The following is a 16,124-nucleotide window of genomic DNA, read 5'->3' as shown; positions in this document are numbered from 1 at the left end:
TAGCAAGAGGCTTTACGGCCTCTATCAGCAAAACAATCGATGGGAACCGGCTCAGTGACTGTGGAACTTACTCCCTGAAACGCCCTCCCAAAGAAAAACATCAGGAGAAGATACGCACATGCTTGGAGGAGGAGACTTATTATAATGAGGCCCCGGAAATAATTAACATAGTCACACCTATTCTTAGAACTAATTGTATTAGTCCATCCCATAGTTTGCATATGTATGATTTACCTTATAAATAACTACGGGTTCAGCATAAGGGTGTGCAAGTTTGGAGGAGCGATCCCCCTTGCACCCAGCGCCGCAATAAACATACCTGCTTTATAACTCTCTGCGAGTTGTAAGGTTTGTTTCTGCGCGTCAATTTGGCACCCCAGATGGGACCCTCTCTGTCTGGCTGCGGGACCTGCTGAGGATGGGACTCCTCTGGGTACCCCCGAGATTTCTCGGGAGGACTCTCCCACTCATCCAGATCACTGCGGGGACAGACAAGGACCATCCACTGCGGACCAGGTATGTTTAGAGTTTTCTTAGGGGGGACCTGTAAGTCGTAAGGAGACGTCCTACGTGTGGTAAAGAGTCGGCGTACTCGCCCCGGGGTATGCTCAAGCTTGGGCTAATGGTTGGGTTATGCTTGTGTGGGATCCCTCGGTTTTGGGTTTTGTGTCAGTGTGTGGAATTGTAATACTGTTGGTTGTTTGTTGTATTTGTCATAAGGTACCACTACTGTGTTATTGTCTAATATAAGGTGGAAATTATTGTATGAGTGAACTGAGTGATTGAGACGCGGCACTGCTGCGGAGCGAGTGCGGAGTTCCGATCCGCGGTTCCGTGTTCTCCGCGAGGAGAGCGGCCGGAGACGAACGAAGCATATGACAGACTGTAAAGAAACATTGTGTGAACCTAATATTGAGAATGTTAAGTGGCAGTGTCTTGGACATTCGGATAACGTTTGTGATCCTATTTTTATCTTAAAGTGCTTTGCTTGTAATACGGAGGTTTGGGTAGATCAGGAAGATGATTTTTGGTGTCCACAGTGTGGTAGCTGGACTGAGTGGAAAAATCAAGCGGGCGGGAGAGTTGAAACAAGTAATCTGTGGAGACATAGCCTACCCCTGGAAATAAAGGTAGCGACAGGGATATAGCTGTGCCATTTCGCGGGAGGGAAACAGGAATAACACCCAGGTGACACACGGAGATCAGGGTCACCTCTTAACCAAGGGGGTAAGGAGGACATAAAATGGGCAATAATCAAGGAGGCGAGATACTGAAAAAGAGTCCCCTAGGGTGTATTTTAGCACACTGGAAGGAGATTGGAGGCTCACCAGGTGGCAACGTGGACAAGAAAACCTTAATTAAATATTGTAATCAATGGTGGCCCCTTTACAAGTTAGATGATCAGGAGAAATGGCCCTTTAACGGGACCCTTAATTACAATACTATATTACAATTAATGCTATTCCTTAGAAGGGAAGGAAAGTGGGATGAAGTCACATATGCAGACATGTTTTTCACCCTTCGGGAGCACACGGAGTACCAACAGGACTGCGGGCTATTACCTCCACAAGACCCGATGGTATTAGCCTTAGAGAAAGAAAAGAAATGAAGGCAAATATAAAAAGATGTTGTTCGGCCTGTAGCATAGGGCAGAGATGCACAAAGCCTGGAAAGATTCGGGGTTTTAAAGAAGAGGATTTACTTGAAACTTACTTACCGCCGGTTAAGGTAATGGGAGATGAAAATGTTTCCCAAGGAGATAGAGAAACTGATTCCGGAATCCCACCTGATAGCCCGGTATCGTCCCGTACCCGAAAGGGAACAGGGCGAGCATTGATTCAGGCACCCTTAAGGGAAGCCATGGGTCCGGAAGGACCTATATTGATAAAAGTCCCTTTTTCCTCATTTGATTTAGAAACCTGGAAAAACGTGGCGAAGAATTATCGGAATGATCCCGTAGGGGTCACTAAACATTTTCAGTTTCTGGTAAAGCAGCACAATCCTGACTGGAGTGATATCCAGTTATTATTAGATCACCTGACAGAAACTGAGAAACAACTGGTTTTGAAAGCTGCTCAAGATATAGCCCCGGACCACCTGAGAGATTCAGGAAGAGACATTAAAGAATATTTCCCCTTGCAGGACCCTCATTGGGACCCAAATAGGAACATTCACTTGGAAGCATTACACAGTTATAGAGACTGGGTTATAAGGGGGATGGAGAGAGCTATCCCGAAAGCCATTAACTGGTCAGTGCTAAATGCTGTAAGACAAGGGCCGAAGGAGAGTCCCTCGGAGTTCTTGGATAAATTACGAGATGCAATGAGATGCTACACCCCCTTGGACCCTGGATCAGAGATAGGAAACCAGCAGTTAGTATCCCTCTTTATAGGGCAGTCCGCTAGTGATATCCGGAGGAAGCTGCAAAAACTAAGAACAACTGAAAGTAGAAATCTAGAAACTCTGTTAGATGAGGCATGGAGAGTATTTAGCAACCGAGAAGAAGAGGATAGGAGAAAGGACAAACGGGCACTGGTAGCAGCACTACAAGATGGGGGGGGAATAAGAAATGGGAACTTTAGGAAACCATTAGAAAGAGATCAATGCGCATGGTGTAAGCAGAAAGGACACTGGAAGAATGAGTGTCCAAAGAAACGAAAAGAAAAAATTCAGGCCCATTTTAAAAGAGATTGACGGGGACCTGGGGAATCTACCCTAGTGGATCCACTGGTTACTCTAAGGCTAGGGAAAAAGCAAAAGGAAATAGAATTTTTGGTAGATACAGGAGCAACGTTCTCGGTCTTGAATCAAGCCCTGACCCCTATTGATACTGATTTTGTGACAGTAAAGGGAGCCACTGGCCAGAGTGAAAAGGCATATTTTCTCAAACCTCTTAGGTTCAAATTGGGAAAACAATTGGGGATACACAAATTCTTATATATGCCAAGCTCCCTGAAACCCCTGCAAGGGCGAGATTTATTAGAACAATTGGGAGCAGAAATTAAATTCAAAAAAGGGAAAATTGAACTTCGGATAAGAGAAGATCAACTAATTGAAGTACTAAGTTTGGCCCTGATAGGAACTCCCATTACTCCAGGAGTGCCTGAGGAGATTAGAGACCAAATTTATCCGGGGGTATGGGCCTCGGGAGTGCCGGGGAGAGCAAAAAGTGCTTCCCCAATAGTGATAAAACCTCAACAAGGAGCACGACCAGTGAGAGTCAAACAGTATCCCCTCAGGATAGAGGATAGGAAGGGGATCCGACAAACTATAGAACAGTTTATCAAGTATGGGCTGCTGAAAGAATGTGAATCAGAGTATAACACTCCAATATTACCTGTCAAAAAAGCCGGATGGTAGCTATCGCATAGTGCAGGATCTCAGGGCTATCAACAAAATGGTTGAGGATTTACATCCGGTAGTAGCAAATCCATACACTCTCCTAACTAAACTGGTACCTGAATTGGCATGGTTTACCGTCTTGGACCTAAAGGATGCCTTTTTCTGCTTGCCTCCGAGCCCAGAGAGCCAACTTTTATTTGCATTCGAATGGGAAAACCCAGAATCTGGAAGGAAAACACAGCTTACATGGACTGTGCTACCACAGGGCTTTAAAAATAGTCCAACACTTTATGGAAATCAGCTAGCCAAAGATTTAGAACAGTGGAAACGCCCGCCTGGGACAGGACTAGTATTGCAGTATGTGGACGATATGTTACTTGCCACTGACACCAGAGAAACATGCCTAGAATGAACTGTGAGCCTGCTAAATTTTCTTGGACTTAATGGCTATAAAGTTTCTCCACAGAAGGCACAGATAGCCCAGCAGCAAGTGACCTATCTGGGATATGAAATAACCGCAGGCCAACGGACACTAGGGAAGGAGAGGAAAGAAGCCATCTGCCAGACACCTCGACCACAGACGTCTAAGGAATGACAGGATGGTGTCGTCTCTGGATATATAACTACGGACTCTTGGTAAAGCCGCTATATGAGTTATTAAAATCTAACTCAAAGAACATTGTGTGGAATAAGGAAGCAGACAGAGCCTTCCATCAGTTAAAAAAGAGGTTAATGGAAGCACCTGCTCTGGGATTACCCGATACTACTAAACCTTTCTGGTTGTTTTCCTATGAAAAACAAGGAATGGCCTTAGGAGTCCTAGCTCAGAATCTGGGACCCTATCGAAGGGCGGTGGCATACTTCTCTAAACAGCTCGACGGAGTAAGTAAAGGGTGGCCTAGCTGTCTCCGAGCAGTGGCAGCAGTGGTAATAAACATCCAAGAGGCCCGTAAGTTCACCCTAGGCCAGAAAATCACAGTTATGGTATCACATACCGTCTCAGCAGTACTAGAAGTAAAAGGGGGGCATTGGCTTTCGCCTCAGAGGTTTCTTAAGTACCAGGCTATCCTGATAGAGCAAGATGATGTAGAAATAACAGTAACTAATATTGTCAATCCAGCCTCTTTCCCCAGCGGAACTGCAGGAGAATCAGTGACCCATGACTGCTTGGAAACAATCGAGGCTGTGTACTCCAGTCGACCAGACCTGAAAGAAGAACCATTGGAAGATGCAGAGGATTCCTGGTTCACCGACGGGAGCAGTTTCATTCAACAGGGGATACGCAAAGCTGGCTATGCGGTAACCACCACAGAGAAGGTAATAGAGTCCAAAGCCCTGGCCCCAAATACATCAGCCCAAAAGGCTGAGATAATAGCACTAACCCGAGCGCTGAAACTAGCCAAAGGAAAACGAATAAATATCTGGACAGACTCTAAATATGCTTTTGGGGTGGTGCATGCTCACGGGGCGGTCTGGAGAGAAAGAGGACTCTTATCTACACAAGGGAAACACATCAAACATGCTGAAGAAATTCTCAAGCTCTTAGATGCAGTATTACTGCCTACCAAAGTGGCTATCATGCACTGCAAAGCCCACCAAAAAGGGAACACCGCTATGGAATTGGGCAATGCACTGGCGGACCGAGAAGCCAAAAGAGCAGCAGAGATGGGTAATGCAGAGGTACAATCCTTGGTCCCAGATGGTAAGATACAAATTGACAACGAACCTAGATATTCTAGGGATGATCACAAATTGATCAAAGACTTAAATGGGAAAATTGAAGGGAAATGGGCCAGAACCCCACAGGGAAAAATAATAGTGCCTTTCTCGTTACTATGGGCTGTAGTCATGGCAGAACATAAGAAATCCCATTGGGGAACAGAGGCACTTTACAGATACCTGAGTAGGCTAATATGTGCTCGGAATCTATATGCCACTGTCAAACAAGTCACTCAGCAGTGTGAGGTATGTTTACAGAACAACCCTAGGACAGGTCCCAGAGTCCAGTTCGGCCAAATAGGAAAGGGAAACTATCCGGGACAACAATGGCAAATTGATTTCTCAGAACTTCCAAGAAAAGGGGGGTTTCGATACCTATTGGTATTAACTGATACCTTTTCCGGATGGCCAGAGGCATTTCCCTGCCGAACCTATAAAACAAGAGAAGTGGTTAAAGCATTGTTGCAAGAAATTATACCAAGATTTGGGGTTCCTGCAGTGATTTCCTCGCACCGAGGATCTCATTTCACTGCAAAGGTTGTTTCAAAAGTAAGCAGATTATTGGGTATAGATTGGCAACTCCACACCCCATACAACCCACGATCGAGTGGTCAGGTAGAAAAGATGAATCACTTAATCAAAATGCAGATTGTGAAGCTAGGCCAGGAAGCTAACTTGGCCTGGCCTCAATCACTACCATTAGCCCTTCTCAGGATAAGAACAAAACCCAGAACCAAAGAAGGTTTGAGCCCCTTTGAAATACTATATGGGAGACCATATAGCATACAAGACGGGACATCCACAGAGTTGGGGAATGAAATATTGACAGATTACATGATAAATTTACAAAAACAGCTCCGAGGGGTAGAAAAACTGGTTCTGGGAACAAGAGCTCATGGGCTGGATGGACCAGTACACAAGATCGAACCTGGGGATTATGTGTATGTCAAGTCTTTTACAGATTCACCACTGAAGCCAAAGTGGGAAGGTCCCTTCCAGGTACTGCTGACCACTCACACAGCCATAAAGATTAAGGAACAAGCCGCTTGGATCCATTGGACTCACGTCAAGAGAGCTCCAGAACCCCAATGGACATCAACGTAGGCCGGACCCCTGAAACTTCGTCTCCAACAAAAAGATGGACATTAATAGTCATCAACATGCCAGGACTTTGTGTTTCAGGGGGAGGGACATGGGATATGAATACATATTCATGAAATCTGGAAACATTGGTAAGGGCTACTAATCTGTCAGATTGTTGGGTATGTACTACCCTACCCAAAGGAGAAATGAAATTGCCTCTATGTGGGGTGGCAGGAAGCGATTGGAACAGTGCCAACGGGACCTGGCCCAAATTTTGGGCAAGAGGGGGAAATGAGTTGAACGGGTATTGTGAGTACGATGATAATATCTACCCCTTAGGACCCAGATTTGATTTACAAGTGTTGAAAGAAGAGCTTGTTGTGTTAATTAGCAGTAACAATTGTACCTGGGAACCTCGTGGTTACCTAACTTGGCTTGGCTTAAACAACTGTTTATCTTTCTAGTAGCAATACTTGTGTTAGGAATTTTAGTATGTGCATTAACTAGATGTCTTATGTGTTGTACCAGGGGGGCCAAAGACTAATACATTCAATGGAAGAAGCATCAGCTCCGTGAACGAGTGGAGTCAGGGAAGTATTTTAGAAATCAGATGAAGAAGGAAAGTGTGTTATAGGCAATTGTAAAAGAATTTACAAAGGTGAAAGAAAAGGGGGGACTTGATTCAGAGAATGAATGGTTAAAGGTTGTTAGTGTGGATTTAGTACAGCCTGGCAAAGAACAGAGCTCGGAGCCCAGGAGCCCAGCATTCCAAGATAAAGAAATGGCCTTGTGTATAAGATAGCAGGAACAGCCTGCATGCTAAGGAGGAACCCAATTGTCTGGGTAAAGTGTCCATCTGGTCGGGACCAGTTTTGCGGTTTGGGGTCCAGCCAGCCCAGCATTCTAAGCCAAAGGTAAAAGTACGCGGTGAAGAAGACTGCGAGCCTTCCTCCAGAAGACCCCGGCCCATGACCACCAGGCGACAGTACGCATGCGGCAAGGGGAGGAGACTTATGATAATGAGTTCCTAGAAATAATTAGAATAGTAACGCCTTTTCTTAGAATCAATTATAATAACCCAGCCCACATTAATGAATATGTATGCTTTTCATCATAAATAGACGCTTGTTTTACAAACCAGTGTGCAAGTTTGGAGGAGCAATCCCCCTTGCACCCGGCGCCGCAATAAACATACCTGCTTTATAACTCTCTGCGAGTTCTAAGGTTTGTTTCCGCGCGTCAGTCATTGCCATAGAGACCAGCTTCAGGGCAGGTAAGACTGCGCTGGGGAAGAGATCTGGAGCAAAAAAGGCCGACGAGAAGCTCTTTCTGGGGGTTTTTGAAGCCGGGACAAGCCCTCTGCTTGTACTGGGGCTGACAGATGGTGGGAGGTGCTGCTGAGGGAGCCTGGCCGCAACAAACACCCCCACCCCGGTAATTTTAAACGATCCATTAATGTGCCAAAGGGTCATTGCCACGGAGACCAGCTTCAGGGCAGGTAAGACTGCGCTGGGGAAGGGATCTGCAGCAAAAAAGGCCGACGAGAAGCTCTTTCTGGGTCTTTTTGAAGCCGGGACAAGCCCTCTGCTTGTACTGGGGCTGACAGCTGGTGGGAGGTGCTGCTGACGGAGCGTTGTCGGAGCCACCACCCCCTACCCCCCTGTAATTTTAAACGACCCATTAACGTTGCAAACGTTCGTTGCCACGGAGACCAGCTTCAGGGCAGGTAATGCTGCGCTGGGGAAGGGATCTGCAGCAAAAAAGGCCGACGAGAAGCTCTTTCTGGGGCTTTTTGAATCCGGGACAAGCCCTCTGCTTGTACTGGGGCTGACAGCTGGTGATAGGTGCAGCTGAGGGAGCCTGGGCGGAGCCACCACCCCCTACCCCCCTGTAATTTTAAACGACCCATTAACGTCCCAAAATATCATTGCCACGGAGACCAGCTTCAGGGCAGGTAATGCTGCGCTGGGGAAGGGATCTGCAGCAAAAAAGGCCGACGAGAAGCTCTTTCTGGGGCTTCTTGAAGCCGGGACAAGCCCTCTGCTTGTACTGGGGCTGACAGATGGTGGGAGGTGCTGCTGAGGGAGCCTGGGCGCAGCCACAACCCCCCACTCCGTTAATTTTAAATGACCCATTAACGTTGCAAATGGTCGCTACCATGGAGACCAGCTTCAGGACAGGTAAGACTGCGCTGGGGAAGGGATCTGCAGTAAAAAAGGCCTGCGAGAAGCTCTTTCTGGGGCTTTGTGAAGCCGGGACAAGCCCTCTGCTTGTACTGGGGCTGACAGCTGGTGGGAAGTGCTGCTGTGGGATCCTGGGAGGAGCCACCACCACACCTGTTTCACCCAGCCACCAGGTTTTAGGAAGCCTCAGGGAGGGCAGGGACTGTTCTGCTCACGTAGAACAGAGCAAGCACCCAGTGTTTGTGTGTGCGCCCCGGTGGGTGCCTCAGCAGGCTGCAGTCTTTACGGCAGGGTGGTGAGCCTCTACCAGTGTTCGAGTTAAGTTCAATCCCTCTAAGTTGCCAGAGGACTAGGGGGCTCATCCCAACTGACCCTCGAGTCGCAAGAGTCACCCAGACAGAGGCCACACACAAACACGTGGGCGTCCAGGCCTCTGGCTGCAGAGAGTGCCGGAGCCTGGCCCTTGCAATGGAGGGTAGCAGAGACAACGCCTGTATCACATATGAACAGGTGAATGATCTGCTTAGCCTGGTGGCCGACCTGAAGGATGAAGTGGAGAGGTTGAGGAGTATCAGGGGGTGTGAGAGAGAGATTGACTGGTGAGCCCACTCCCTGAGAGTAAGGGAACAGGTTGAGGCCCCACGTAAATCAGAGGACCCCCTCCCCTCTTGTCACCAAGCAATAGGAGGAGATTTCAGAGAAGGGGGGGAATGGAAACAGGTCCCTGCTCGGGGAAGCAGGCGAGTCCCCTCCCGGCCCCTCCCACCTTCCCAGTTACCCTTGCAGAACAGGTATGGAGTCCTGCAGGAGGAACTGGCTGTTGGAGAGGAGGACGGTACACCCAGGCTGGAGAAGTCAGAAAGAACAAGTCACCATAGACCTGGCATCACTACTAGCTCCAAAAGGAAAAGCAGACGGGTCATTGTTGTGGGTGACTCTCTACTAAGGGGGGCAGAGGGACCAATATGCTGCCCTGACCCACTTCACAGGGAAGTCTGCTGCCTCCCTGGGGCATGGGTTAGGGACGTGTTGGAAAAACTTCCTGCCCTAGTAAACCACTCTGATTATTATCCCATGTTAGTATTTCAGGTGGGTAGTGAGGAAGTGGGTAGAAGGAGGCCAAAATCAATTAAAAGAGATTTTAGAGCCTTGGGACGGCTGCTTAAGGGATCAGGAACGCAAATTGTGTTCTCCTCTATCCCTTCAGTGGCAACCATAAATGAGGAAATTAATAGGAAGAGGCAACAGGTCAACTTGTGGCTCCAGGACTGGTGTTATAGGCAGGGGTTTGGGTTTTTTGAGCATAGGCAGCTATACGAGACACCTGGCCTGCTGGTGGCAGGTGGGATGCACCTGTCCCAGAGGGGGAAAAGAATTTTGGGGCAGGAGTTAGCAGGGCTCATTGACAGGGCTTTAAACTAGATATGAGGGGGGAAGGGGAGCTAACTGGGCCTGTCAGGATTAAACCCAAGGGAAGCATGCCAGGGCTTGAAGGATGCTGGATTAGTGAGGACTCTTGCTCTGTCATTTCATTTGAGAAAAGGGATAGACGTTTAGAAATTTCTGCTTGCGAACAATGGGAAAACCCTATCCCAAAAGGGGAAAAGGGTACTAGGCCAGGAGTTAACAAAGCTCATGGACAGAGCTTTAAACTAGAAGTGGAGGGGGAAGGGGATAAAACCAGGCCCACTGGTAATGAGCCTGGGGGTAAAGGGCCAAGGATGAGGGTGAAATCAGGAGCTCAGCTCAAGTGCTTCTATGCTAATGCACGTAGCATGGGCAACAAACAGGATGAGCTGGAAGCCATTGTGCAGCAGGACAGCTATGATGTAGTCGCCATCACAGAAACGTGGTGGGATGACTGTCACGACTGGAATACTGCAATGAATGGCTATAAGCTCTTCAGAAGGAATAGGCAAGGAAGGAGAGGCGGGGGTGTGACTCTGTACATTCGGGAGTGTTTTGACTGTATAGAACTAGATTCCAGTGACGACGAAGTTGAGTGTTTATGGATAAGGATGAAGGGAAAAGCTAACAAGGGTGATTTTTGTGCTGGGAGTCTGCTATAGACCACCCAACCAGGATGAGCAGGTTGATGAAGTATTCTATAAGCGACTGGCTGAAGTCTCGCAATCGCCAGCCCTTGTTCTGGTTGGGAACTTCAACCTACCGGATATCTGCTGGAAATATAACACAGCAGAGAGCAGGCAGTCTAGGAGGTTCCTTGAGTGTATGGAAGATAGCTTCCTGACACAACTGGTAGGGGAGCCTACCAGGGGAGGCGCCTTGCTAGACCTACTTTTCACAAACAAAGAAGGACTAGTGGGAGATGTGGAGGTAGGAGGCCATCTTGATCTTAGCGATCATGAAATGGTCAAGTTTTCAGTTCTTAGTGAGGTATGGAAGGGGGTTAACAAAACCTCCACTTTGGACTTCTGGAGGGCAGACTTTAGCCTGTTCAGAACTCTGGTTGGGAAGGTCCCTTGGGAGATAATCCTGCGGGGCAAAGGGGTCCAGGAAGGCTGGACTCTCTTCAAGAAGGAAATCCTAAAGGCCCAGGAGCAGGCTGTCCCCATGAGGCGCAAAATTAAAGGGCGGGGAAAATGGCTGGCCTGGTTGAACAAAGAGCTTTTGATGGGACTTAGGGAAAAAAGGAAGGTTTACCACCTTTAGATGAAGGGACAGGCAACTCAGGAAGAGTACAGAGATCTTGTTAGGTTATACAGAGAAAAAATTAGGAAGGCAAAAGCCCAGCTGGAACTCAACCTGGCCATTAATATAAGGGACAACAAAAAAAGTTTTTATAAATACATCAACAAAAAGAGAGTCAGGGAGAATCTCCATCCCTTACTGGATGCGGGGGGGAACATTGCAACCAAAGATGAGGAGAAGGCTGAGATACTTAATGCCGCCTTTGCCTCCGTCTTCAATAGTCAGACCAGCTACCCCCAGGGTGTTCAGCGTCCTGAGCTGGAAGATAAGGATGGAGAGCAGAACAACCCCCCCCCATAATCCAGGAGGAAGTAGTTAATGATCTGCTTATGCACCTGGACACGCATAAGTCTATGGGACCGGATGGGATTCACCCAAAGGTACTCAGGGAGCTGGTGGGAGAGCTCACCAAGCCCCTCTCCATTATCTATCAACAATCCTGGTCAACAGGAGAGGTACCAGATGACTGGAGGGTGGCCAATGTGACGCCCATCTACAAGAAGGGCTGGAAGGAGAATCCGGGGAACTACAGGCCTGTCAGCCTGACCTCGGTACCGAGAAAGATCATGGAGAGGATCATCTTGAGTGAGCTCTCACGGCAAGTGCAGAGCAGCCAAGGGATCAGGGCCAGCTAGCATGTGTTTATGAAAGGGAGGTCCTGCTTAACCAACTTGATCTCTTTCTATGACCATGTGACCCGCCTTCTGGATGGGGGGAAGGCTGTGGATGTTGTCTACCTGGACTTTGGTAAGGCCTTTGACACCGTCCCCCACAGCATTCTCCTGGAGAAGCTGGCGAATCATGGCATAGACAAGTGTACTCTTCACTGGGTAAAAAACTGGCTGGATGGCTGTGCCCAGAGAGTTGTAATTAATGGGGTGAAATCCAGTTGGTGGCTGGTCACCAGTGGTGTCCCTCAGGGCTCAGTTTTGGGGCCAGTCTTGTTTAATATCTTTATTGATGATTTGGATGAGGGGATTGAGTGCACCCTCAGGAAGTTTTCAGATGACACCAAACTAGGTGGGAATGTCGACCTGCTGGAGGGTAGAAAAGTTCTACAGAGGGACCTGGACAGGTTGGATCAATGGGCCAAGGCCAATGGGATGAGGTTTAATAAGGCCAAGTGCCAGGTCCTGCATTTTGGTCACAACAACCCCAGGCAACGCTACAGGCTTGGGGAAGAGTGGCTGGAAAGCTGCCCAGCAGAAAAGGACCTGGGGGTGTTGGTGGACAGCTGGCTTAACATGAGCCAGCAGTGTGCCCAGTGTGCCCAGCAGTGGCCCAAGAAGGCCAACCGCATCCTGGCCTGTATCAGGAATAGCGTGGCCAGCAGGAGTAGGGAAGTGATCGTGCCTCTGTACTTGTGGTGAGGCCTCACCTCGAGTGCTGCGTTCATTTCTGGGCCCCTCACTACAGGAAGGACATTGAAGTGCTGGAGCGTGTCCAGAGGAGAGCCACCAAGCTGGTGAGGGGTCTAGAGAACAAGTCATATGAGGAGAGGCTGAGGGAACTGGGCATGTTTAGTTTGGAGAAGAGGAGGCTGAGGGGAGACCTCATTGCCCTCTACAACTGCCTGAAAGGAAGCTGTAGAGAGGTAGGTGTTGGCCTCTTCTCCCAAGGGAATAATGGCAGGACCAGAGGAAATGGTCTGAAGTTGTGGCAGGGGAGGTTTAGATTAGATATTAGGAAGAATTACTTTACTGAGAGAGTGGTCAGGCACTGGAACAGCCTGCCCAGGGAGGTGGTGGAGTCTCCATCCCTGGAGGTATTTAAGAAACGTGTAGACGTGGCACTTAAGGGCATGCTCTCATGCCTGAAATTGCTGGTTTGTGTCTGTTTGTGGGTGGGTGTGGTGTGTGGTGGTGGGTGTTTGTTTCGTATGTTTTGTTGGGGTTTTTTTGTGGTTGGACTTGATTTCAAAAGTCCCTTCCAACCAAGAAGATTCTGTGATTCTGTGATTCTGTGATAGATGAGAAAAACCAGGAAAAAATCTTTAAATGTTCAAATATTTTGTTTTTACATTTTTCAAAACCAAATACTTCAGTTTTCCATTACTAAATATTTATTTAACTGAATTCATTTTCAGAAAGTTAAAGTATTAAACAGATAAACATTTTCCCAATTATCTTGCAATATTAGAGAGAAAAAAAGAATTTATCTTTTTTTCCCCTAGATTATTTTCCCTAATTTTTTTGTTTGTGATAAAAAAATCAACAAAATCATCTCTTCTCACAGCTTGGTTCATGATATCACCCTTTCAATGAATGGTCTGTTGAAAAAAGTGTAAATATTTATTGTAATGGGAGTAATTATACTTCTCTAATACACTGCCTATCTAACATCTATCAAAACAAACAGGATTTTTTCGATGGATTTCAACAGACTTCTACTAACAGAAGTACCTGCTGTGTTTCTGAAGAAGCCTGTGGTTAGCTTGGTGTATTCCCATTATCTTCCAAAGATTCTTGAGGTCTTTTTTTGCCAATGGTTTGGAAGTAACCATCTGCAGGGTTTCTCTGCTTCTTTGGTTATTGCATTAATACGTACTAAATACTGTAAATTTTGCAGAGGCATGAATAAATAACTCCACCACATCAACATACTGGCCTTTATTATTGACCAACAGCCATATCACTGCGCTGAGGAGAGCAAAGCCTTGTCTCATAAAGGCTATGCAGATAAAGGAGCAAAGAGACATTGAAAAGCGGGGTTGGTAATCTTTCATGGTGCAATAAAACCTACCTATATGGTTTATGGGGGCTTGATCCAATTCTCACTGAAGGTCATGGAAAGATCTTAAATGATGCCAGTGAGAATTGGCTCAGGCCTGGAACACAGACAGAAATTGGGAAAAACTGGGGAAAAAAGGGGAAAGGATATAAAAGTGTAAAGAATAATATGCTGTTGTTAACACTTTTCAGCTGGGGGTTTCAGAGAATGTTGCAAACAGATAGTAGTCCCTTTTACCTTTGGAAGGTAAATGACAGCAAGGATATCCTTCTTCCTATCCCACAAGAGACTTTTCACACCCCACAGCCCAATGACATCAGTGTTTAACCTCTCAAAGGCAAAGATTTCACTCTTCATGCTGAACAGTAGCTGTATCTCAGTCACTGATGGGTAATAATGATATAGTCTGGAAACCATAACCCAGCAGAATCACAGAATCATGGAATTGTAGGGGTTGGAAGGGATCTTTGGAGATCATCTAGTCCAACTCCCCCTGCCAAAGCAGGTTCACCTAGAGCAGGCTGGACAGGAACACATACAGATGGGTTTTGAATATCTCCAGAGGAGACTCCACAACAGAACCTCTCTGGGCAGCCTGTTCCAATGCTCTGTCACCCTCAAAGTAAAGAAGATTTTCCTCTTGTTGAGACGGAACTTCCTGTGTTCCAGTTTGTGCCTGTTGCCCCTTGTCCTGTCGCTGGGCACCACTGAGAATAGCCTGGCCCCATGCTCTTGACACCCGCCCTTTAGATATTTATAAGCATTGATGAGGTCCCCTCTCAGTCTTCTCTTCTCCAGGCTAAACAGACCCAGGTCTCTCAGCCTTTCCTCATAAGAGAGGTGCTCCATCCCCTTGATCATCTTCATAGCCCTCTGCTGGACTCTCTCCAGTAGTTCCCTGTCCTTCGTGAACTGGTGGGCCCAGCACTGAACACAGTACTCCAGATGGGGCCTCACCAGAGTAGAGGGGGAGGATGACCTCCCTCGACCTGCTGGCCACGCTCTTTTTCATGCACCCCAGTAGACCATTGGCCGCCTTGGCCACAAGGCTTAATCCCAGTTTAGATATTGGGCTTTGTGTGTGATCTCCTGTAATGTCGTTACTTCATTTACAGCATTTTTTTTCTTTTATGGGCGATGGAGCAGGTGGAAGGGCATTACTGCTAGGCCCCCAGGGCACCACCAGGCCTGACTGTCCCTGCTCAGTCCCCCGCGGCTTCCCCACCCATCCACGGCCCAGGACCTCATGTCAGCACCTGGGGGCATCAGCCACCTGTCCCAGCAATGCCATAGCAGGAGCAGTCTGCAGCTCCCCACAGCCTGGCCCTACCCAGCCATGGGCCCCGCTGAGCTGGGCCTACCCACAGGCCGATGTCTCGGCTTTGCCTTGGCCTGTCCCCAGGGAGGTGCCTGATGCCTGCTGCTGGGTCTGTCCCAGCTTCCCCTCCCCAGCTGCCCTGCTCCTGGCTGGGGTGGTGGGATGTGTCTTGGCTGCCCAGGGTGGCCCTCAGGGGGCCCTGGCCCTTGCAGTGCCTTGAGGGTTGTCTGTCCCAGCTGGCTGAGCTGCTGAATTCAGTTTGGCCGTGGGCACATGGCAGGAGTGGTGAGCCAAGGAGTAACCTTGACTCATTTTCTGGCCACCATGAGGCAAGTAGAGTCTTTATTCCCTCCACATGCAACATGAGGGAAGTCTTTGCTAATGTGGCACTATGCATCACCAGTGGAGATGTTTGTGGTCTACACACTGACCAGCAAACTCCCTGCAGTCATGAGCCACCCCAACAGGAAGCTCGTGGCAAGCCACAGCCAGATTAATCCTGCTATCTGGCAAATGCTAGAACTCTGCACAGGCAGAAATGGGCAAAATTCAGTCATTTCTGGCTAGGAATTTGGTCCTCCCGTACTTACTACTTAGGTCATTAAACTAATTATATGTGCAAAACTACTAAGCTTTTGGGCAGTGGAGAGAAACAAGCAAAAAATGCTTACCTAAAAAGACACTGAAAATGGTAATAGTCTCAGAGAGTTTTTTTTATACACTATTTCTCTCTGTGCTTACAGGGTGCACTATAAGGACTATCATGATTTAAGAAATCCTGATGTCTCTACAACTATTCTCCAATTTACATTAACAGATTGCTCTCAGACCAACGGATTTTTTCATTTGACATGACAGTCCTTAAGTGTCTGCTGTGAGTATGCACAGGATAAGCCAATTGTCCTGGTATGAGCGACACAGGATTAATTTATCTTTCAGTAATTTTGCTTTTTGGTAAGGTCTCTTCTAATGCTAGGAAAAACTGTACTTTTAGAAGACTCTAGTGTCTGAATTTGTGAAAATATTTACTTTATAGC

The 16,124-nt window shown here is 47.6% G+C and overlaps 1 protein-coding gene across 3 annotated transcripts; it reads left to right on the top strand.

Moving 5' to 3' along the window:
• The first annotated feature begins 266 nt into the window (after positions 1-266).
• Positions 267-7,348, top strand: LOC141476579 (uncharacterized). Of its 3 annotated transcripts, none has more exons than XM_074165340.1 (3): positions 267-516; positions 3,525-5,011; positions 6,013-7,348. In XM_074165340.1, exons 2-3 carry the CDS (start codon positions 3,934-3,936, stop codon positions 6,093-6,095), a joined length of 1,161 nt encoding a protein of 386 aa, XP_074021441.1. In that variant the 5' UTR covers positions 267-516; positions 3,525-3,933; the 3' UTR covers positions 6,096-7,348. The 3 variants fall into 3 exon arrangements, with proteins under 3 accessions (XP_074021441.1, XP_074021440.1, XP_074021439.1); XM_074165339.1 differs by having other exon boundaries at positions 3,525-5,022; XM_074165338.1 differs by having other exon boundaries at positions 3,525-5,044.
• Positions 7,349-16,124: the final 8,776 nt, after the last annotated feature.

Source organism: Numenius arquata, chromosome W, assembly GCF_964106895.1.
Source record: "Numenius arquata chromosome W, bNumArq3.hap1.1, whole genome shotgun sequence".
Taxonomy (NCBI): Eukaryota; Metazoa; Chordata; class Aves; order Charadriiformes; family Scolopacidae; genus Numenius; species Numenius arquata.
This window is presented reverse-complemented; position numbering and strand designations above follow the sequence as displayed.

Coding starts and splice junctions, on each gene's coding strand:
- LOC141476579 (XM_074165339.1), top strand. CDS start 3,934: ATGACAGGATGGTGTCGTCTCTGGATATATAACTACGGACTCTTGGTA. Junction 5,023..6,012: donor CAGAGATGGGTAATGCAGAG/GTACAATCCTTG, acceptor GTGTATGTCAAG/TCTTTTACAGATTCACCACT.